The 24,275-nt window shown below is 34.0% G+C and overlaps 1 protein-coding gene across 1 annotated transcript in view; it reads right to left on the bottom strand.

Moving 5' to 3' along the window:
• The window catches only part of WDFY3 (WD repeat and FYVE domain containing 3), a 202,428-nt gene that overhangs the window by 124,467 nt on the left and 53,686 nt on the right, over window positions 1–24,275 (bottom strand). The window contains 4 exon segments of the mRNA XM_015586089.2: window positions 2,383–2,407; window positions 2,409–2,533; window positions 6,052–6,161; window positions 18,501–18,624. Coding sequence (XP_015441575.1) covers window positions 2,383–2,407; window positions 2,409–2,533; window positions 6,052–6,161; window positions 18,501–18,624 — 384 coding nt within the window.

The following is a 24,275-nucleotide window of genomic DNA, read 5'->3' as shown; positions in this document are numbered from 1 at the left end:
ATAAATTATCTAGTATAATCCTTCATTATATAGACTAGAAAACAAGCATCTGCATTTCATTCCTCTTCTGCCCATACACTACCACGTCTATTTGTAGGGACTCTGTTACAAAGTCTAGCCAACAACTGTGGCAGAGCAAAAATTGGTCACATCAATGCAAACGAAAACAAAAAACAAATGCCTATGTGAAGCAGTACCGATTGGAAAGGTCCCAGGAAACCATCTGTCACATAATATAAACTAGGAATTTCATCTATCAAAAACACTGTTCTGAAAACATGTAGTAAGTTTGTCTCCAATGATTTTCTAGACAAAATGTTGAAAACAGTGTCCAGCCTGTGATGAGACACTCAAAAAGGGAAGTGATGTGATGCGCTAAAGGAGCTGGGGCCAGGAGGTGGGGGAGCCGGGTTCCCATCACCGCCATGCTCCTGCTGTGGGTCACGCCATGGCTACCAGTTTCCATATCTGGGGAGTTTGCTTTAAGTTCTCTTTTGGTCCCTTTTGGCCTTCACACTCAATGATTCCAATATGCTAAAATGAATCTCACATTTAGTTGAAAGTCAGCACCCACTGCTTTCAGACATAAAATTTTTTTTTTAAGTTTTAGAAAAATATCTTTGCTATATTTATTTATATATATAAAATATAATTTATATGTATTTTTATGTATATAATTCAATTTCCATTTATTACTTAAAGCATTAATTACTTCTTTAGAAGAGCTTTATTGAAATAGGGCTACTAGTCTAATCAGCAAAGATTCACCCACTACATTCATAAGCACTGTCTTAAAAGCAGCTTTAATTCCTTTGAGATTTACTCCTCCATTTTATTCCCACTGCTTTTCTTATCCAATCTAATTTGAGAGTCGGATAAACCTGAATTCTAATCCTATTTCTGCCATTTGCTCACATTACCATTTTGGGGGAAAACAAAAGTTCTAACGTCTTGAGTTTTCTTGCAAAGTATATGAGAAAATAGATTTAAGTTAACCACTAGCGCAAAAGTATCTAATAAATCAAGTGTTCAGTAAATATTTGGTCAATTAATATTTTACTGATAATCCTCTTTTCCTTTCTAAAATTGCCTCAGCCTTCTTCTCTCCTGTCCTTTCACTGCTAGCACCTCTACAAAGCCAAGTCATTCCTACAGTAAACACCCCAGGAACACAAGGTGTGATCCTCATCTGTACCTGGCTCCACCCTATCTACTGCTGATCGGTGTGTCCCGGCCATCTCTGTTCTCTCTTCCTATCCTGCCTGAGGATGGTGGTGGCAGTGGCGGCAACAGCAGCAATCACAGATACTTTTATTTCCTATCTACTGTGTCCTAAGCAGAGAACTGTAGCTTTGTGTATTATTTCATTTAATCCTCACAAAAAAAACCTTTAGGTGGTTATTATTATCTTCATTTTAGAGATGAGAAATCTACATCTTAGGTCACATAATTTTAGGGAACTGGATTCAAGGTGTAGGGTTTTTTTTAATTGAGGTAAAAAAACACATAACATGCAATTTACCATCTTAATCATTTTAAGTATAGAGCACAGTAGTGTTAACCACATGCATATTGTTATGCAACACATCTCTGGAAATTTTTCATCTTGCAAAACTGAAACTCTATACCAAGTAAAAACAACTCTTTTCTCTCATCCCCCAGCCTGTGACAACCACTACTCTATTTTCTAAGAGTCTGACCACGTTAAATATACATAAGTAGAATCATGCAGTACTTGTCTTTTTATGTCAAACGTGTGTTTTTTAATACTATATTAGTCCCATGGGCAGACTGTAGCTCTGTTTGTAGTTTGCTTGTTTTGAAAACTCCCTCCCAAAAAATGAGATCAAAAGGACAATATTTCCAGGCTAGCTAACAAAGGTCTATTTAAACCTTTGTTAACCACTAATGCTATTAAAGGAATAGTGGTAACAGTGGGAGAGAAGGGCTTTTCAGGCAAGGAACAGAGGATGTAGCAGCAGTCACTAAAATAAACCATCTTTTATAAGTTAAATATTTACAGGCTAGGGACTTCCTGTGTAGAGACAGCAATAAAAGAGAATTTATTACCGGAAACTTAATGATTATCAATAAAAGTTTTCCTTGCTTAGTTCATTTCAGAAATGTTATTGCTATATCAAAGGTAATCTTAATAGATGAATCTGTCAGAGAAACAAACTTGTTAAACTTGCCATTCAAATATTCCTCAAAAGAAGTGTGCAGGTTCAAGAAATGTGACATTACATGAGATAAAGGCAGTTAATAATAAACAATATGAAATACTACAGAAAATGGAATAGACAGAACATTTATTTAAAGAATGCACCTGTCTCACTTTAAACAGAGTAGTATAGATGGCCAGGCAAACGGCACCTTCCATACCTGTACAAAAACTTTCTGGAGTAGTTGCTAGAGGTAGCTCATTCTGTGCACCTCCAACTGCCTCAGGCACATGTGGAAGGTCAAAAAACAGATATAAACATTTAACCAGGGTGGAAGGCACTGACATCGTTGTCATGCAGTCCACAGTTTTCTGGAAAACAAACCAATAAATAAATGAATAAGTAGACAGACAGACAGATATAACTGTAATTGGTACAGCTAAGTAAGCTCACAAATTTTAAGTCAGAAGTTAAATCATTATTAACTCTCAAATTTTAACCCAAAAAATTATATATCAACATAACTTTTCAAATGCCTGAAAAATGTTTTAAAATGAATCCATGCTGACAAATACTTTTTTCCCCATTTGGACAAATTTGCTTTAATCAAATAGAGATGTTTGTTATTTATTAAGTTTACTATTTATTTATTAAGAGTGAGCATGTTTCAAAAAACATAAGCTTTAGGATTTAGGGGAAAAAAAATTTAACCATGAACTTGGACAAACTAATTTTGCTGCACCTCACTTTTCTCTCCTATGAAATGGATATAATGGTACATACTTCTTAGGGTTAATATGAGGATTATATAAGATAACAATATAAGACATATTAGGAACTAAATTATATATTATCAGTTGCTTATCACTTTAATTTTACTGTTATTGTAGATTGTTGGGGCTGGAAGGACATGAGGGATATAACCATCACTGATACAAAGAAAAATCTCTATGTCATTTTCAAAAATTTCTAGACAAAGAAATTCCAGACCTTCTTATGGTGAACATTTAACAGTATTGTTAAAAAGTAGGCTATCAATAATTAACAAAATTTTTTCCATGGTGCAGTTTGGAATAAAAAGTTTTGTCATGCTGGAGATCAACAGGTTGGCACCATCTGTTCATTAGTTTATTGACTTCGTCAAACATTTATCGAATGTCAGGCAGTATGCTGGGAGCTGGGCATGCATCCCTGTCCCTCGGAATACCGTGGTCTACTAGCAGAAGCAGGGTGAGTCAATAACTGTGATTTAATCTTTTAAGTGTAACAGTAGTTGTACATACAGGCTAATATAAAAGGAATGATAAATACTGCCAGGAGTGGAATGGAAAAGTGTAGGAACTAAAATAAGAGGGAAAAGATCACTTGGATGATACACAGGAGGTTAGACAATATGGTACAATATGATTCAGGAACTTGAATCCAAAATTGCCTACTCCTGAAAAGCCACAATCATAATGGCTAATCTTTAATGAGTGTTTACTATATAACAAGTATAAGGCTAAGCACTTTAATTTACATTATCTCATCTATTTCTCAAATCATCCCTTATGAGGTAGATTCTATTACTGCATTATCCTTACTTTACAAATGAAGCAACCAAGGCCATCACTTACATACCCTGCCTTAGGTTAGAGAGCTGGTTATGTGGTCCACAGTACATATGTTCAATGACCTATGAATATCGTCTCCCATTCTAATTTGACTTTTATTTTGTTGGCACTGGAGACCCAATGAAGTGTTACAAACAAAGGAGTAACAGAAACAGAAACAGAAACAGATTTCAGAGAATTAGCTGGTGATAGTGTAGATCATAAATTAGATATAAAGAGCAGGAAGGCCAGGGTAATTAGGAAAGTAATACAGAAAACCATATGACAGATGGGCCTGGAATTAATGTAGCAGCATGATGATGGAGAGGACAGAGAGCCTGAACGACAATCTCCTGTAAGATCTGACCCCTTTCTACATATCCAATACCATTTCCTGCTACTAATATTAAAAACTCTGCTCTTTCACTGCTTATTATTTCTAGATGGCCAATGTCTTCATATGTCTAACATTCAGTTTAAATGTCTGCTCATGACTGAAACTTTTTCTCCATCTTTCCTCCTATTCTGACCCTCAAAATTTATAACTCATATTTCTATTTTCATAGCACTACATATAACCCATTACTGCATTTTAAGGTATTATCTTCATCTACTTCATCTCTGTCATCTACATGTTGATTCAGAAACCATGTTTTAGTCATCTTTGTATTTCACTGCTGCAAACAGAAAATGGCATACAAATAAAAACATCAGCTCAAAACACAACACCAAATTTTATTTTAAAACATCTTTTTTCCCAGTTAAGATTATTGGTAGCTTTCCCTTCCCATTAAGCAAAATGGTATGATTTTTCATTTCTATCTTAAAACTGACAGATTAAAAGTACAAGTTGGTAGTCAAACTGGTAATTGGCAACATTTGTAGTTTTTTAAAAGTGATTAGGTTTTTTCTGATTCTTCTCTATTTTTAAGGTGATCTAACCAAGTGTGCACATTTTAAATTAATCTACATTTATTGACTTTTTAATATGTTAGGCATATTAGTCACAGTTTCTGCTCACAACCAAGAAAGAGAAATACAGCACCTACAGAAAACATAAATAAAACTTAGAAATATTACAATTAAAAATTAGTTTACATGCTATTCTAAACCTAACCAAATTTTGGTACAGTGATATAGCAGCATTTATAACTACCATCAACCGCAAATAAAACTGGTATTTTGATGATCATAGATACAAGGAAATCATGGTCCACTTTAGGACTATATGAAAGTTACTTAGGTGATCCTCTCTTTGCCCAGCACTATTGGTTTCTTGGGATGCAGGGTTCCTATGCAAAAATCCAGAAAGTACCATGTAAATCAGGACAAGTTGGTCTGATTCCTTTTCTGATTTAAAAAACAAACAAAAATAGCGAGCAAAAAAGGAAATAATCGTTCCAAGGGAAAAAAAGTCTACATGCTACTTACCTGGAGCTCGTGACTAGTTTAAGGATATGGTTACTAAGAAATATGCATTGTTTCTGCTGTGACTGGTGCCACAGTCACCTTTCTAAATGCCATTATTAAATAATGTGAGGTGTTTAAAAGCCCATTTTAATTTAGACAACAGTCATTCTCAAGGTCGGTATTGACTCTGATTGGTAATTATACTCTGGATTTTAGAAAGCTGAAAAAATTTCCTTCACCCCCAAAACATCACAGGCCAAAAATCAGGTATTCAAATAGCTCATAAATGAGTACAAGCAACATGTACCATGACAGATGCTTAAAGCTGATTTAGAAGGGGAAAGAAAACAATCTCCAGGATAAATCAAGTGGGAAGAAAATAAACATTATACTGAAAATAACAATACTTTCTTATTTTCTGTAAAAATTAGAAAAATTTTAAAGTGTTTTCCAAGTAATTTATTTCTCATTAGCTAAATGCCCTTAGATGAACCGTAGATGAGTCTTCTAAACCAGAGTTTCCCTAACCCGGGTTATGGAAGTGGTGGCCTGGGCCTGATGAAGTCAGAGCTCCTGAGCTACTTGTCTCCAGTCACGGGTGAGCCATTTCTCTGCTCCGTGTGCTGTACAAATGGTATCATGTTCTCTGTCTGTTATGACATGACAATGATAAAAAACACTATTCTAAGTTAGGCATTTCCTCATGTGTAAAATGCATGAAACATCAACCTCTTAGGGATGCTGTGAGAAGCTTGAAATATTGTGTAAGAAAAATTAGAAGAATACAATGATTATCATAAAACCTTAATTGGCTATGATAATAAATTTTGTTACAAAATCCATAAAAAAAGAGGTTGAGTTATCAAACTTGTAAACAAAGAACTCACCTGACCAGAGGATGCTAACAAATTAATTGTTGTCAGAAGCATCCAGCCTCTACTGGCTTCTTCACTCTGATTGATTTCCAGGAACTGGACAATGGCCCGACTTGCAGCCTCTATAATACCAAAGAAAAGCTATTAGAGATGTGTGTGTCGAGGGGAGAGGGGGAACGGGGAGGGAGAAATCACATATAAAGAGGTTCTTCCTTTAAATTTGCAAAGAAATGATCATTTACTAAGTACGTATTACATGCCCTACATAAAACATGTTAAAAAGAGCAATGTTTTAATGGTATACATGAGCCCTTATAGCATATCATCATATCAATATAGAAATGTAAAAGTTACCTTATATATTTTAGAAAAAAGTATGTCACAAACTAGTCAAAAAGAGTCATGAAATAAAATCTGAGGTAAGCCTGCCTGGAAAACAAGTACAGGTACCCTCTGCTTTTGACAGTTCACATTAGGCCACTTCGGTTTTACAAAAGACCTGCATCAGTACCTGTTTTCACTAACCAAAATAAACCAGAAAAGGATTTTCGCTTTTACTACAAAAGGAGAAAAGTGAAAATAGTGCTTGGCGTTGATTTTGCAGTGAGCTGTTACAGAGGAAGCACATCCTCAGCAGTGGGAGTGACAAAACCGAGCTCCTTCCCCCAGGAACTACAAACAGCAGCTCAGTATCAAGCTGCCATCATTTTGAACTGTGTCTATGAGCATCTGTGCTTTTTCTCAATTTATTTTGTGCATCCGTTAGCAAGACGTAACTTAAGGTATTAGAAAAGACAAAGAGAGCTCGTAAGAGTGTTAATGTTTAGTGTAAAATTGGCTTGTATGTGTTAATGTTTAGTGTAAAATTAGTGTAATTAAGCGTTTCAATCATGGTGAACAAAATAAAGACATGTTGCATGCGTTGAACCTGCCTGGGTCCAATATTCATACTGTTTACATGCAGAGAGAAAGAATATTGAAAGCAGCAGCAGTTAATATTGGTTCTGCTAGTAGCAAAGTAGTTCATTTAGGTGGCATCCAGTAACAAAATGAAAATTCTGTTGCTTGAGTGGACTAATGGGTATACAAAACATGGTGTGTTTTTATCAAATCCTTCCTGCTTTTATTGTATGATAGTGTTATTTTTGGTTTTATGTGTTATTTGGTATAATTCAGTAGGCTATTTTAAGGGTCTGGGAACACTCAAATTTTTTTCCATATAAATTAATAGTAATTGTACTTCACTTACATTTTAGCTTACAAAAGGTTTCATAGGCAAGCCCTATACTTTTGGATAACAGGGGAAACCTGTGTATATTTGTCTAGGAAGCGGGAGGGAGGAAAAGGAACAGAGAGTTTAGGAGAACAGTATTAAAACAAAAGTGTAGGTAGAGGAATCGGCCTAATATGTATAGATGAAGACAAAGAACTGTAATAACACTGGGTTAACATTCTAAAAAGAGCATTATGTTGAGAATTAGGAGTTTATATCAAACATTAATGATAAAAAAACAACATCTATTTATGAAGGAAGGTAAACTAAGGGCTGTATTTGACTGGGCAAGAGGGAGCAAATGTAGTTTCTTGAGTAAAGTGGATGATGAAAGGATTATTCTTAGACTATTAATTTAGTAGTAAAATACATGACAAACTGAAAGGGTAAAGAAACTGGGGGTTGGGGAACAAATCAGGAGGCTGCCTTGGTGATACATATAAGGGATGACTTGAGCAGTGACAGTAGGAACAAAAGACCTTGAAAGAATCATTCGTAGAACTCTAACACTGCAAGAATCCTTCAAAGTGAATTTAGTTGATTATGTTTTTAAAGATAAAAGAAAATAGATAAATCTCTAACCAACCACTTAATTTCATCAGCACAAAGTTTGTCTATTTTTATATTGATAAAACATGATGAATTTAAGTTGTCAAAAAATAAGTTCTATCTGTTTAAACTAACTGATAAGTCACTAATGTATACTTAACACACTTTGTAAAGACAGACAATGTAAAATAAATAGAATTTCGATTGCCTTAGAGGTTTTTTTTTTTTCATTTAAGACAATTAAGATAAAAGTATTTTATTAAATAATTGAATAAATGCAAGTCTTACAAGACTTACATATGGTACTGTGCTGGGCACGTTTTTACTTTATACTCTTCTATTCGAAGGAACATTTTAATAGGAAAATGTTTTATTTTTTATTATTTTTTATACCTATTTATTTACTTTTAACATTTTATTTTCCCCCTCCCCCCTCCTTTCTGGTAACCACTAGTCCACTGTCCATGAGTCTCTGTTTGTCCTGTTCATCTGTTGCTTTCAGGTTTATATCCCACATATGTGATACCATGTGATTTTCGACCTTTTCTGTTTGGCTTATTTCGCTTAGAATGATTATTTCAAGGTCATCCATGTTGTTGCAATTGGCAGTATTTCATTTCTTCTTATGGCTGGGTAATATTCCATTGGGAAAATGTTTTAAATAGCTTATTTTTACTGAATCTTCACTGTATAACAAACACTGTTTTACGTATTTGCAGATTTATTACATTTAATCTTTACAATAACCCTATGAGTTATTTTCTATTATTATATCCCTTATAATAATATAAATTGAGAAACGGAGAAGTAATTTGTCTAGAGTCACATAGCTAGTCAGTGACAGAACTTATATTCAAGTCCAGACTGTCTAGCCTGTAAGAGACAAAAGATAGTGATAAAAAAATTACTGGAAAAGAGGAAAGCCAACAGAAGCCTGGCTTATTTCTAACATTTAATGTCTCACGAGTATTGAAATTACATTTATATATTCACTGATTTATAGTCTCTCGCCCTTCTCTAAAAAGTAAACACCATGGGAGCAGACGCCGTGTCTGTCTTGGTCACTATGACCCTCAGTATGAAGCATGTCACTGGCACTAAGTGAGCACTTAATAAATATCTGTTAAGTGAGTGAATACACCAGTCTAGGGAGATTAAGAAAGGACTCACTGAGCTCAACTTCTTATGAACATTGAGAGGTTTGGATTTACAATGAGTAATAGAGATTCCTGAAAGTTTTGAAAAGGGGAGTGATACAAAGAAAGTAATGATTAAGGCTGATAAAATTGTGAAGGTGTCATGAGAGAGGGGAGAAAGCAAATAAAAGAACACCAGTGAGAAACCTACTTAAGCAGCTATGGTTTGCAATATTGGTAAAAAGTGATCTGCAATTTTTTCTAACAGAAGTACAACAGACCTAGCCATCTGCTACATTAGATGAGCCCTCTTTCCTTGATAGGAATAAAATACTCATGTGAGGAAGACAATTTCTTCCCAGTTAGCTAAAATTCTCAAAGGCCGACACGCTATGCTTTCATTTCTCAGGCTTCTTCACAATTAGGCAACTTTGGTTTTAAATTGCATATTTCCAATTTTGTAACTCAACATCTCTGAAAAACCTTTCAGTCTTTAATCGATTATTTCATAGTTATATCTATGTAATGAAATTCTCTCATAAAAAATGTGTTAGTAAATGAACTGGTCAATATCACTTATGCTTCTCACAGACAAGGGGAAAAAGATTTTAAAGAACTAAACCCACTTTAAGAGATAAAGTTATCTTCCTGGTACGGAAGCTAGGAACCTATAGATAAGACTCATTTTGAATTAATTTGAATTCCATCCGTATTACTTAACACCATTAATGTTAAAAGAAAATTGGACAAATATTTATTTTCATTGCTATTCAATAAGTTGTTAATTATGAACAATGAATGCTAATGCTTATTTCGAGAACCAAAACACCAAAAATGTCCTCTTGGCTTGAAACAGTTCTATTTATTTGATCAAAGGCATTTATAGGAGTGTGTGGTTTCTTCTGTTTTGGTTAACAATGAACATTAAGGTATTCTTCAAGGTAAGAAAAGACAAGTTATAGATTTTAAAAATCCCCAATGCTCAGTTTGTTATTCAAAACTGCAATAATTCAATGGATTGCTGAGCTGATTAAATACGATAATACACATAAAAATAAACTGTGAAAAGGATCAAGGCTGTGTAATTATTAACAGTATCCCTTTTACAACTCTACTAACTTTAGTATTCTTTTTGATAAGAACATAGAGAAGATCTAAGTTACAACAGCATAAAAATAAAATTCTATTATTTGGCTTTGAATTATATGTTTATACAGACAAAAAGGTCTGAATAACTGGTTGGGGTTGAATGATATGGGGGAGATCTTAAACTCGCAGTGACAAAATAAACCATCTCTACATAACAAATGCATTTAGAAGATTTTCTTTTCACCTGCTATTTCAGTATGTTGCCATTCAAACATCTTAATAGGATCTCCTACTTTTTATTTTAAATAAGTCAAGAAGGTCCTTGTAAAAGTGCAAAATATTTAGTGGTATCTTAGAAATATTATTTATGCCAGAAAATAATTTTAAATTAAGTTACATAAAGCACAGTTTCTTAAAACTTTGAAAAAAAGAAAACTGTTAGTCAAAAAAAATATTGCATTACGACCTTTTAATTTCATTTATATTTAATAAATATAAATTTAGCCCATTTCCCATTTGCCCCAAGAATAGTCGCCAGTGGCACTTGTGGCTGCAGCGTTTACCCTGAGATAACTTGTGGATTACTGTCCTAAACTTACCCCCAAGTTTGTCATGAAATATCTTGCTTTTATTATTATTTTCGCATCAGTCTGGTATACTGATAGTCTTTGGAAACAAATGACATCATCCTATTTATAGCATTCTGTTTTTAGTAGTGGTATTTCCATTTACAAATATAGTAATTCTTGATTGCTGAAAATGTCAAATCCTAGAAAACGTAGCATTTCTACGTGTGAGTTAACATCGCTCTCGAACAGTTGTTAGCAGAAGATTCATTTGATGAATCTGATTTATGTATACATTTCTGTTACATTAGGATTAGAGACAAGTTCTATTTAGAAATAACTCCAAGAACAGTTTTTATATTTTATCTTCACATTGAAAACCAGTCAGATTTGCTTCAGCCTTAAAGAGCATGTTTGTGTAAAATTAATTGCTGGTAGCGAGCTGCACTTTTTTTCTAAATGGGAAATGGATTAAATGATAACTTAAGGTTATAAGAGTTAATGACGAAACATACTAATATTATTACATATTGAGAGCTGCCAATCATTTGATTCCAGCTTTAGCTTTCACACTGCATTTCAATACATATAGTTAGACTAAAAAAATACAGAAATGGAGTTAATAGAGATCATTATTAGATAAAATAAGACTAGAATATAGACAATTTTAAAATAAATTTAAGTTCCCAGTCTACACCAAGAGAATGTAAGTGAATTCAATTAGCGTTCAGAATAATCGGAACATAAAAATTGTTAATAATAAGTACAATACATCCATTTCTCCTTTGCAAAGTCCATTTAAAGCATAGTCATTTTCAAACTTATGCTTTAAGATGACAATGTGAGTTATGTCAATAGTATTATACTTATTTCATTAAGGAAGAAATCAAGCCCTAAACAACCCTTCCCATCCCCAACACACAAAAAAACCTTCCATAAGTTAGTCAGAAAAACAGCATTAGAATTCATAACTTTCATGCTTCTTTTCATTTGATGTCACATAACCACATCTTGGGAATAAAATTACCTGAAGGTGTTGTGGCTTTGAAATCCTTGGAGGACAGCGGGGAACACTGTTTTTCTGTTTAAAAAAAAAGGCTGGGTTGTCTAATTGGGGATTCACTACATTATACTAATCCCGCCACAAGATGCTGTATGAGATACCAATTGTGGTCATCACCACCGGGCTTCTCCATCACCAGGCCGCTACCCATTTGCAGACTTTATCACTGGGTTTAACAGTGGCACCTTTCATGCAGCAAAGTCATTAATAATAAACTAAAGATATTATTTTTTTCACAGGTAGGAATTTTCTGCTTCAATGATGTAAATTCATCACATTCCCTTAGAATTAAGCAGATTGCATGGTTGAAATTAAATAACTACTTGAGATGGGAAAAAATCTTAAGCTATACCCTGTAAACAACATGGTCACAAAATTATATATTTTCTCAAATAAATTGAGAGTAACTACATATTTTTAACAAAAGCTACACATAGTAAACAACCAATAGAGAACTACAACTGTGAAGATGCCTCATGTATTACATATTAGTCCATGTATCCACTTTGCATATTGATACTCCATTTTTACTAACTAATGATAGATTTAAACAACAGAACTTCAGAAAAGCATGGTTCCTACTGAAATATCTACAAACCATGTTAGAAGCTATCTGATAAAAAGACTTGATACGTGAGTAGTGATCGGGTAAACAAACAAAATAAGTATTCCACACCAAATTCAGAGGAGCTCTGCAAAGAAAATCTTGCCTGAATGCAAAACAAATATAGCCATCTTTCAAAAGAATAGAGGGCTCATTTAACTTGCTTTTTTTGGAAAAAAAAATCATGTGTGTGTACATTATAACAACTACTGTCAATGATAACTTCCTGTAAAATAAAGGTTATGTGAGATATCAAAAGTAGCCAAATTCATAGAAGCAGAAAGTAGAATGGTGGTTGCCAAGGGCTGAGAGGAAGAGGAAGTGGGAAGTTGCTGGTCAGTGAGTATAACATTTCAGTTATGCAAGATGAAAAAGTTCTAGAGACCTGCTGCACAACACTGTGATAATAATAGTGAGCTGTACACTTAAAATTTTGTTAAGAGGGTAGAGATCATGTTATGTGTTTTTTAAGCCACAATAAAATCAGTCAATTAGAAAATCAAAATGAGATATATGAGTAAGATCATTCAGGATTTACCCAGATCTTGAAAATCTAGAATTTTTTACCACAAAAGATTTAAAAAAATCTCCATAAAAGTATTTTTGATAATGACAATGATCAAAGGAGACTTCCAATGTTCAAGACTAAAAATAAGAGAACAAGGATTCCCATAGCTGGGCTTTGTTAAGGCTGACTGAAGAGATACTCCAAAATTATGCTTTTTTCTCTTGAACATCAGTAAGGCTGGCTTTTCTAACACTGCTTCAATTGCCAAAGCATTAAAATAAAAGGCGGGGGGTGGGGGGAGGATCTTATGTCAAAGTCAGTAAAAATTTACTGAGCACCTAATTTGTGATGAGCATTCTTGTAGATGATACAGGGGTGAATAAAACAGATAACAAAATTAAACAAGTAAATAACAAGATACTTTTCAGACGATGACAAAGCTCTAAAGGAAGTATTCAAGGTGACTGAATAAAAGTATATGAACTGGTGTGAGGAAAGAAGAGAAATGAGCTATTTGACTTAGTGTGATTAGGAAAGATTTCTCTTGTGGAGGTAAATCTTCCCCAAGTTGAATTAAATCTCGCTGGATTCTGAAGTTAATAAATTTCAAAAGTTTAAAATTAAAAATTACATGGAATTACATAATATGAAAAAATATACCTTAAAAATACCTGGGAAAATAAGATGTCATCAATGGATAAAGGTGTATGAAGGGCACAGGGGGTTCTATGTACTATGTTTGTAATTTCCTGTAAGCCTATAATTATTTCAAAATAAAGTTTTAAAAATTTTGTATATTACTGTAATTTACAATGAGACATCTACTTCATTTAAGATACTTTTCATTATTTCTAAAAAACTGCCCCATGGATATAAAATTACAAAGGAATTTAGGAAAACAACTCTCTAACATAGAAAAAGGTTTTTCTACAAACATGCAGATTAGGTATTTACGAAGACAACAACAGAGAAGTTAGCATAAATAAAGTTTGGGGAATTTTTCTTTCTAATCTAGAAATATTCAAGAAAGAAAATGCAATGACAGGAGTCAACTTATGACAGAGAAATTTTCCTTATTTAAAACAGCTAAAAAAGTATAAAACATACAAATCTTATATTTAAGACCAACTTCTTACTTGTACAGGAGTAACTGAAATCAGGAGATAAAGGATGCAATACAATTTTAGGTGGAGAAAGGGAGAAGATGGGCAGGAAAGTTACCTTAAACAATCTTGCCACCTTTCACTGAACTTGCTTCAAGGACTGCAAATATAATCAAAACCATCTCGTTTTAAAATCCACACATGAATTCATATAATGTACTGCTTCTGAATAAGGGATTCTCTCTTCAGTCTAAAAATACTTAATGGCTGTTGCTCCAAAATTCCTTAATGGACTCCAGTTCAAGACGGAAGGCTAAAGATATGTATTGGTCTCTGCTCTCTCCCCAAACCTCATGTTTACGGACTGAATTGTGTCTCCCCAGAATTCGTATGTTGAAGCCCTAACTCCTGATGTAATGGTTATTTGAAGATGGAGTTTTTTGGAGGTAATGAGATTCTGATGAAGTTATGAGGGTGAGGCCCTCATAACTTATGGGATCAGTGCCCTTAAAGGAGGAGGCACAGAGTTCTCTTTCTCAGCCTCATCTGGAGGCTGCACCAAGAAGGCTGTATCTGCGAGCCAGCAAGAGAGAGATCTCCAGAAAATGATCATGCTGGCACTGTGATCTTGGACTTTCAGCCTCCAAAACTGTGAAAAAAATTTTCTGTTGTTTAAGCCACTGGTCTATGGTATTTTGTTATAGCAGCTTGAGTATACTAACATACCCACTAAAATGGTTGTAAAAGGATTTTTTAAAAAGCATAAACCCTTAAGGACAAAGAGAATGTTTCAGAATAGGGAAGATGAAAGCAACAATATTTTGGGTACTAAATAGCACAGAAGTTAGTGGTAACTGATTCAGTAAATTCTAGAATCTTAAAGCAAGCTCGAGAAAAGCAGCTAAATTAAAACAGTACCTCCAAGAGGCTCAGGAATTGGTGGCAACTAGGTACCTTTAGAAGCATAGGTAACGTGGGACTGTACACAGAAGTAATGGTGAAAGCACATTTAAGAGTTACCAGACCCCCATTTCCCCAATACAATGTGGATACTAGTCTGGAAGTTTATTCACTGCAGAGTAAGAGGCAGTGTTTAGGGTGGAGGGGGGATGATGATACCACATCAGGTGCAGCTGTGGGCTCATAGAAATAAAATAGAAGCGCATGTACTGAATGCTGAGGGTCCTTGACCTTTCCTCTACTTGGCTTCCAAAATGTTCAGAGTCAGACCTATGTGGTCTATGTAGAGACTAGACATTCTTCTCTGAGGACTCTGTCTAGGTCTAGGGAAACATGGTCAATAAAATGGCCCAGCAAGATTATCCTGGGCTGAAGCCCAGAGTGGCAAGCTCCACTCACAATTATAAAGCTACTCAGCAGCTTTCTATTCTATACAGGAACAGATGGCCAAGGATGAGGCATGTGAGGACATTCTCTAACATAAGACAGACACAAAAACAAATGAACGAAAAAGGCAACAAAAAAATAAAGACCTTGTAGGGAGATGAAAATCTGTAAGAAAACAACAAACACAAAACAAAATCTCAGAGAGCTAAGAGAATGCATGAAAAAAAAGATACCAATAAAAAAAAAAAAAAACCTCAGAAATTAAAATTATAATGTTACAAATGAAAAAAAAAAAAAAAAAATTCCGTAGAAGGGATGGGTGGTAAAACTGAAGAGCTCTCTTAGCAAGTAGAGTCAAAAAACAAAGATATAAAATAAAAGAGGAAACTTAAAAAGATGGGAGGGATAGTGTTAGGGGTATATCTGAATGGAAAAAGAAAATAGAGAGGGGGATATTATCATATAAACAATTCATCGAACTTCCACAAAGTTAAAGAATATGAATTTCCAAACGAAAAAAGAGTCTAATGAGTACTTAGCATAATGTATAAATATGGGTCTGCTCCAAAAGGCCATGTTATCATGAATTTTAGAGGAGGGCCAAGGAGAGGATTCCAAAGTCTTCTATAGAAAAAGGAAAAAGCAAAAAAAAGGCACAGAAAAAGAATCAAGAACCTAAGAAGTTTCAGGTTTCTTAGCAGCAGTACAGGAATCTAGACTATGATGAAGAAATGATTTTTAAATTCTGCGACTAAATGATTTCTAACCTAGCATCTGAAACCCAACGAAAAGAGGATATACGTAACGTAATGCAAGCTACAGGATTTTCCAAAATGACCCTGAGAACTCACTCTGGGTGCCTGGAAGAGGACCTAGCTAAGACATCCCACCCCCAATCCCGACTACATCCCCAGAGGTGCTGCACCCAAGCTCAGCTTCCCATAACATTGTAGCTTCCACTCTGGTAGGAGGGCCTGTAACGTCCTCTGGCATCAAAGTCTCCTGGGGCTAAACAGCCAGCATTCTTGAACAACTCCTATAAGCATCCAACAAGTTCTCAAACAGCCTAGATCATAAGCAGTTTGCTCCTTTACTGATACAACTACATTCGTTGTTTATACTTTAGAATGGGAGGGGGATGGGAGGTGCGGTGGGGAGGCTTCTTCTCTCTTGTTGACCCCTAGTTTTATGTTTCCCATGGTACATAATGTGACGGGATTTGTTCCAAGCCCAGTACCTGAAAAGTTGTTAGCCTAAAGGCATCACTGTCCTTGGTGAAGAGGAAAGAACACATCTTATACAGCAATAGTCAAAGAAATTTCCACTCATGGGATTTCTTTCAAACAACGACAACAACAAAATCCAGACCAAAAATGGTAACTCCCTGTATCCTTTCTCAGGAAGCTGCTAGAAAAGACACTTTACCAAAAGTAAGGAAAATAACTGAGAAAAAAGATGTCATGAGATTCAGAAAACAGAGGCTTCATCTCAAAGAAGTGGAAGGCATCCCAGGATGACATAAGTGGGAATGCTGAAAAGACAGCTGGGCAGCTGGCTTAAGGAGCAGCTACTACAGATTAAAGAAGGCCAGAAGGTTCTGGAAGAGCTATTTGCAAAGAAAGTGATAGAATATCTCATTTCTTCAATCACATGGAGAGATTCAGAAAAACAGGGGAGTAAGGGGATGAATGTGTAAGAAAAATGCAGGAAACTAGTAAAAAATAATAGGCAATATTAACTCCGATGGAGATGGGGAGAAGTTTTCAAGAAAAGTAATCATACCATACCATATGGCTCATCTAAGAATAGTGCTTTCATAGTCACAATAATATAGCAAATACTGATCTAATTAAATTATGATAGAGCACTGCTGGAAGGGTTTATGAAGTGCGTATCTGTGGGGCAATGGCAGTGAGATTAAGAGAATATAAGTCTCATTTTCTCTTATGGAAAATCAGAAGACATTATATAAATATGAAAAATTAAGAGCATATACCATAAACCAGAAACAGAGGTACATATCAAAAAAGTTAGAAAGCGTTCAAAAGTGATCGCCTCTCAGAGTGAGAAATGGGGATGAACGAGGATGGTGGAAGGGAGATGCTGTTTTTAATAAATCTTTTAAATTTTTGACCCTTTAAACTATGTGCTTATATTAATTTTTAAAAATATAAATTTTAAAAGATTATATAACAAGGTATTACTGTTACTACTGGGAAAATTATAATAATTTGTTGGGCTGAAAAGATAAGTGATTTTCTCAAAGAGACATTAGAAACAGAAGTTAAATCACCAATTTCTCAGTCTAATGCTTCAATAAGAAAGCTATCACTCAACCATTATGAAATCAAAACAACAAAATAAAACAAAATTAAGATAAAATCTCTTAAACATATTGCTAATTTATAAAGTGACTAATGGTAAATAAAATCAAGAAAGCTTATTTTAATTTTGAGTAAGAGGAAAGATATTTTATATAGTTTAAATTACCTAATTATGAATAACAGAATTCAGTTAGCATTCATAAAGGGCCTAGTGCATGCAAAGCACTGCAGTAAAAACTGTAGGTTATATAAAGACCACTAAACGGTTTATGGTCTAACAGCAAAATAAAGAAACATATCCAAATACCACTCATGGAGTTGAGAAATGAAAAGTAGTTCAGAACAAAGTTTTTTCTTTGAATAGAAAAGAATCATTCTATCAAAATGCTGTGACTTAACCAAATTGGGGAGATTCAGACATGTTGAGATGGGGGAAGATTCTCCTAACTAGGTGAAGTACCATAAAAAAAGAATAGGAATAAGAGCACAGACATGTTTAGGACTACAAGCTGCTTGGTGTGGTTAAAATATAGAAAAGGAAATAAGAAAAAAGGGTAAGCTAAAAAAATATATATATATGGCCAGATCCCTGGGTTTGCCTTAAATGTCATGCTAAGAAATGTCATGGATTCTATTCAGAAGGAAACAGAGTGTTGTTAAAAGCACTGGGGTGAGTGGTCATAGTCTAAGGAAAAGAAAGTAGCCTTGGTAGAACCACTCTATTTGAGAACAGAAGATGTTGAAATCAAGAGAAGAATGTGCCTGTAAGAATGAGAATGGGACTGATAATTGAAATCCATGTGCCTAGAATCAGGTCAATTTTCTATTCAATTTTAATAGCACTGTTACCAAACTATCGATTCATATAAATCAGTTTCCAATGGTCTCTGTAAAAATACCTGTGGATTTGTTTGATGCTCTCCTTCTAATTTCTGTCACCATTAGTCGTGAGACTTGTGTTGTGAACTGCAGAAGATCAGAAAATTTTTCTGTCATTGTATTTGGCGGAGCATTTCCAAAAACCTGTGGATGAGAAAAAACAATTTTAATGAAGCACTGTCAAATTTTTTCTTTTATTCTGTGCATTTCAATGTGTGGCATGACTTGAAAATCAAGTTAAAAAAAGTATGCTTCCACAGTTACTTTGGATCTGAATAATATGTTTAAAATACAACTCTTTCATAAATCACGTCTAGCCACATTTCCTTATACTTATTAATTTGTTTAATGAGTAAATAAATGAAATCTAAATGCTACAGAATGAGGCAATCTACTTTAGAAACTTCAGAAAATATTATGTTTCTCTGAAGAAATCTAAATTAAGGATGTACAGAAATGTGGTAAGGTTCTTTGATGGTACACAGATAACATCAGATGGTGAAAAGCAGGGACTTATCTACAATTGCTAATTCCCAGGCTGCATATAGACTTCACTAACCTCGTCCTACGTCTCAGAATTTCTAAATTCTAAAAGCGATAATTCCCAGAACAGGATTGTTAGGAAAAAGACTAGAATAAAAAAAATGTGTGAGTAGGTCATGAATCTGCCCCCATCTCAATATGTCTAAATTTTCCCAGCTTGGATTATGTCCACCTTTTCAATGGAATGTTTCTTGTTTCCTTATGCAAAGCAAAAAATTTTCTTCTGAACTACTTTTTGTTTCTCAACTCCATAAGTGATATTTGGGTCATAAAATACATTTGTTTTTTACAAAAATCTAAGACAAATGAGCTTTAGAATAAATAATTCTTAAAGATAAACCAGTATGAGTACAGCAAAGAGAAAAGGAAAATGAAACTTGAATGGGCCGTCATAGGAAAAGAAATGGTATTATAATTACTGTATAATAACTAGATGTATACCGAAATACTGTCTTAAAAAGTGTTCTTTATAGCTAAAAGAAAATTCTGTGTCTTCTAAAAGTATTATGATAGCTTTCTAATGTAATACTAATTGCAGTGTTTTGTATTATTACTGTTCATAAGCCATCACAAAGGGAGAAAACATATCTTACTCATCTTTGTACTCCCTATCTGCATTTTATAGGGATGTTCCCTAAATATGGTTGTTCATTTACATGCTGCCTGCTCCCACAACCAAATTCTAGAGAACATTTAGGTAGCACTGAAGGACCCATAAACTGTATCATGAGAATATAAACTAAAAGAAACAAAACAAAACAAAACAAAAACAAGCACAAGCAAACAAAACACTAAGACTAGGGAAAAAAATAAATAAAAATCTCAGACCAAAAGACCTCTATCTTTGCCATGTTTTGGTCATGAATTTTGGCTTAAATATACAAAAGCAAAAACCTAGTCAATTATATGGTTCACAACGCCCTTAGCTAAGAACACTATATATTTAAGAAAGTAGTTGTATTCTTTACACTATAAAAGTTTTCTTCCAGGGATCCTAATAAAAAAGATATAACCTATAATGTAAATCCTTGTAATAGAAATGTTTCTTACATTCTTAAAATAGATACTTTGTTTCTTATAACCTCCCTCAAATTGAGCTGAAAGTACCAAAAGAACAATAAATCAATTCTATGGGGAATACTTCTGTCCAGGTATCTAAGTTTGTTCACTAACTGGAGTAATTTTAAATGATTTCAAAGAACAAATAAATTGTACTTTTTAAGAACTCCCCAATAAATCGTTTTTCTGCTAAGATTTTGATGAATGTTGTATGCTTACAATTAACCTGTTGCCTGTTGAACAGACCCACATTCTTTACCAAATCAGTTAGATTAGAAACTGAGAAGCTTAACAATGACACATGCTTGACTAGCCATTCTACCTCCACTCAGAGATAAGTCACTGTTTAATCAAGGTGTGTATAAAATAATTGTATATTTTGCTCAGGAAATTATTAGGCCTTTTGTTAAACTAATATAGATTTAAAGTAAGTTAACAGTCCTATTACTCAGAATATATTGATGTCTATTTTGCTCCTAAAAATTATTAAGAGCTATTTTATTCCTTAGAGTATTCAAGACAGCTTCATAATACAAATAGATCATTGCTTAGAAGGTATAAAGATATGGTTATTCAAGCGGTCTTCATGCTGGGTGAATAATACAGTTAAAAATGCAACTAACTTTTCACACAAATCCTGACATTTACTACTTTATTTCCAAAAGGAAATTTTTTCAAAAGATAAGTCTTGTTTGAATTAACCAACCCCAAATCAATATTATGGAAAAAGACCTGTGTCCTATTCGCTAATCTGAAATGACATAAACAATTTTCAGTCTAATGATCCAACATTACTGACTGATTCATTCACTCATAAATATTTATTGATCTCCTACACATGTCAGGCAATATTTGGAGTCATGAATACAAAGGTAAATAAGACTTGCAAATACAAAGATAAATAAAACTAAATGATTCCTGTGCTCATGGAGTTCACATTTTAGTACAGGAAACAAACATTAAACAAATTAATTTAAAAATGAAAATTTTGTTAGATAGTGATGGTTCTAAAGGAACTAAACAGGGTAACTGAAGGGGATGCCTGGAGTGGGGAGAAGGTTATCAGAAAAATTCTCTCTGAGATGACACTGATGCGAAAGATGATACTGAATGATGACAAGAAGTCATAATTCAAAGAGCTAAGAGAGTCCCAAGCAGTGAAAAGAGCTGTTAAGACCTCAAAGTGGACATAAAATTAGGACAGTTGAAGAATCAAAAGGCTAGTGAAGCTGGAATGCTTTGAATGAGGGGAAATGGTACAAGATAAGGTTTGAGAGGTACAGGGATTAAAACACAAATCTGACATTTTAGATAATACTAAACATGTAAGGCAGCAAAGGAAAGAGGTTTTTTTTTGTGATGGACTTCAATAATTAAATCTAAAAATATTAGGTATGCATTCACCACCTTCGACAAACAGTGGTATTTCCTAAAAATATGCAATGCTTCAGTCGTTTACTCAAATGTGCACCCCAGAAAATGGAGCGTGGAGCTGGAAGTCAGGAGGCTTAGATGTTCCTCATCCTCAGGGACTGGACTGGTGGTCAAGTTGTTTTTGGTTCTTAGTTTCTTCATCTGTCAAGGGAGAGGGCTGAGCAAGAGAGTGGTAGGTAATATCAACTCAGAAAGGATGATTCTGTATTAGATATGCGACATTCATAACTCAGATGAAAAAAACATGACTGAGGAATAAACGTTTCTTCTATCAAATTCAATAAAAATAACTACCAAATAACGATCATTTACAATACACCTAGTTCTATTCAAATACTTGACATGTAATGTTATTTAAAGCTCAGAAAATCCTATACAGTATCCCCATTATATAGATTAAAAAATTAAGAGTTAGAGAAGTTGAACAACTTAAGCCAAGAGGAGCAGACAATTTAAAATGAGGTCTGTCTGATTCTGAGATGTGCTTTTAATCATTCAGAAATATATAGTTTCAATTAAACTTCACATGAACCGTATGTATCACTGTAACTTCGCAGTGTTCACCTGAAGAGGAGAATAGCACGGTTTGTTTTTAGAAGGGTCATTTTTAATGTGCATCTAAATAAATATCAGAAAATTTCCTGGTATGTCCTCAACTAAATATTTTTGGCATACGTAGGGAGAACAAATTAATGGTGTAATCTAATGGCATACATAAAGTAGGGCTCAATATATATTTGCTGCTGAATGAAGCTATTCAATAGAAAAAAATATTAAATATGACTAATAACAGAGAGTTTGGAATTTTTAGTTTTCTAAAATGGGGTCTTGTTTCCTAAATATGTTTAATATCTAAAATTAGGTTATATAGTACTGACCATCATTAGTCCTTGAATAATTTGCTATATAAACATTTTTAAATTAACAATGAATATGTAATTGTTATCTCATATTGTAAATGAGTTAAGATTTCCTATCAATTAATACAAATAATTAGAGCAACGCTTATCTATGCTCTTCTTGTTTCTAAGAAGGACCACCAACTTAGGAGGAAAGAAACTGAGAATTCCTAATTTAGTCCCTTTCTCTCCTTTTGGCACATGCCTGCTTCATGAGAACATGAACTCTGATCTGCTCTGGGTGTGGCCTGCAACTGTCCAGTTCTGCCAACGACTGGGTAGGTAAATATAACTTTTTTAGGGGTGAATTTAGTTAAGTCCTTTGTTGCACAGATCTAAGCTACATTTTCTAACATCGACTGTATTGGTATTACATAGTAAGTAATAAAGCTGCAAATATGCAAATAGTTCATCTGACTGACTACTGATCTCTCTCTCATTTGGTTCTAAACTTCGGTATCTTTCTAAAGTCAACCATTTAAAAAGTAAAGGTCACTTGTGAGGGATAAAAAAAAGACTGTTTTCAACTTAGATACTTCTCAAATACAAATCAGAAGTAAATTCAAATAGTAAGGGAGTTTCTAAAAGAAGATCTAGTTAGCAAAGATTACATACCAAGGTAATTAACAATGACAGTTAATTTTTAGATGACTAAAATGCTATTCATCTTTTAAGTTTAAACCAAGTATTTTCTCTGTAAGCTTTTGTTCTTGGGACTAAAGGTTAACTATTTTTAAGAATGCTGGATAAATATTTTTCGGCTATTCTCAGACTCCACCATAATCTTTCAGTGAGAGAATCTGTGAGAGGAAGGACAGCAGCAGTCTCCTTGCAGGACTGTGATGAAGACCACAGGAGGCAGTTGAAGAACCCAGCATGAGACCTGGCCCAGAAGAAGGACTCAACACATGTCATATCTCAACCTGTGTCTCTTAAATGCAAAACTCACACATTGAAATAACTCTACTGAGCACACTTTTAAAGTAATTCTGGAGATAGATGTCCATGTCTAACAGTAATATGGTTTATTTGCCTTTTAGCATGAATCAAGCAAAAGCTCAAAAACCAACAGTACAACTCATTTTTAGCAATCATGGTAAAAACTATAGACCATACTGAGCTATCATTCATTTATCGGTTATTTCTTACTAGTGGAGAATGTTCATGTATAAATGGACAAACGCTAAATAAATATGGCTGTATGTTTCATAATTTAACATCTGTGATGGCTTATTTAAGGACACTTTTGGTTTGTTAATGATAATCCAGTGAATATTTTATATATATTTAACTAGTCACAATGGTATAAAAATAACTTCCTATTGCTTTTTTAGTTAAGAGCTCACTCAACCTTTATGGTGTTTAAATCATTCATTATATTAGAGATGTAAGGCAATGCATATATATGTGCTTTTAATCAGTCAATTAAAAGAATTTTGACTTGAAAGAATGTAATGGTTAATGAGACTTATGACAACTTAAATTCAAGAGAACTAGGTCAGTCTAAGCAATAGAGAATAATCACTAAAGTGTCTCAAATCTACTTTCTTTAAAAAAGACAAATATTTTTATGATTCTTCTAGTCTAAGACTCACTTGAATTGACTGCAGAAGCCTAACTGATGAAATACATATGTAGGATATTACTTATTAATTTATGTTAATAGCTGAGAATAATTGCCCTAACCATTCTAAACATTATCATCACCTTTAAAAAATGTTTACAGTCCAAGAGAAGGAAATTACTTCAAACTACTTAATAGCCAATAGGACATAAACAAAGCAAAACAAAGAAACAACTTCCCAGAACTGGTTCCAATAAAAATTAATGACTGTTACGTCAGCAGGGCTTGGACACGAT

This window comes from Pteropus alecto, unplaced genomic scaffold (assembly GCF_000325575.1).
Source record: "Pteropus alecto unplaced genomic scaffold, ASM32557v1 scaffold161, whole genome shotgun sequence".
Classification (NCBI taxonomy): Eukaryota; Metazoa; Chordata; class Mammalia; order Chiroptera; family Pteropodidae; genus Pteropus; species Pteropus alecto.
This window is presented reverse-complemented; position numbering and strand designations above follow the sequence as displayed.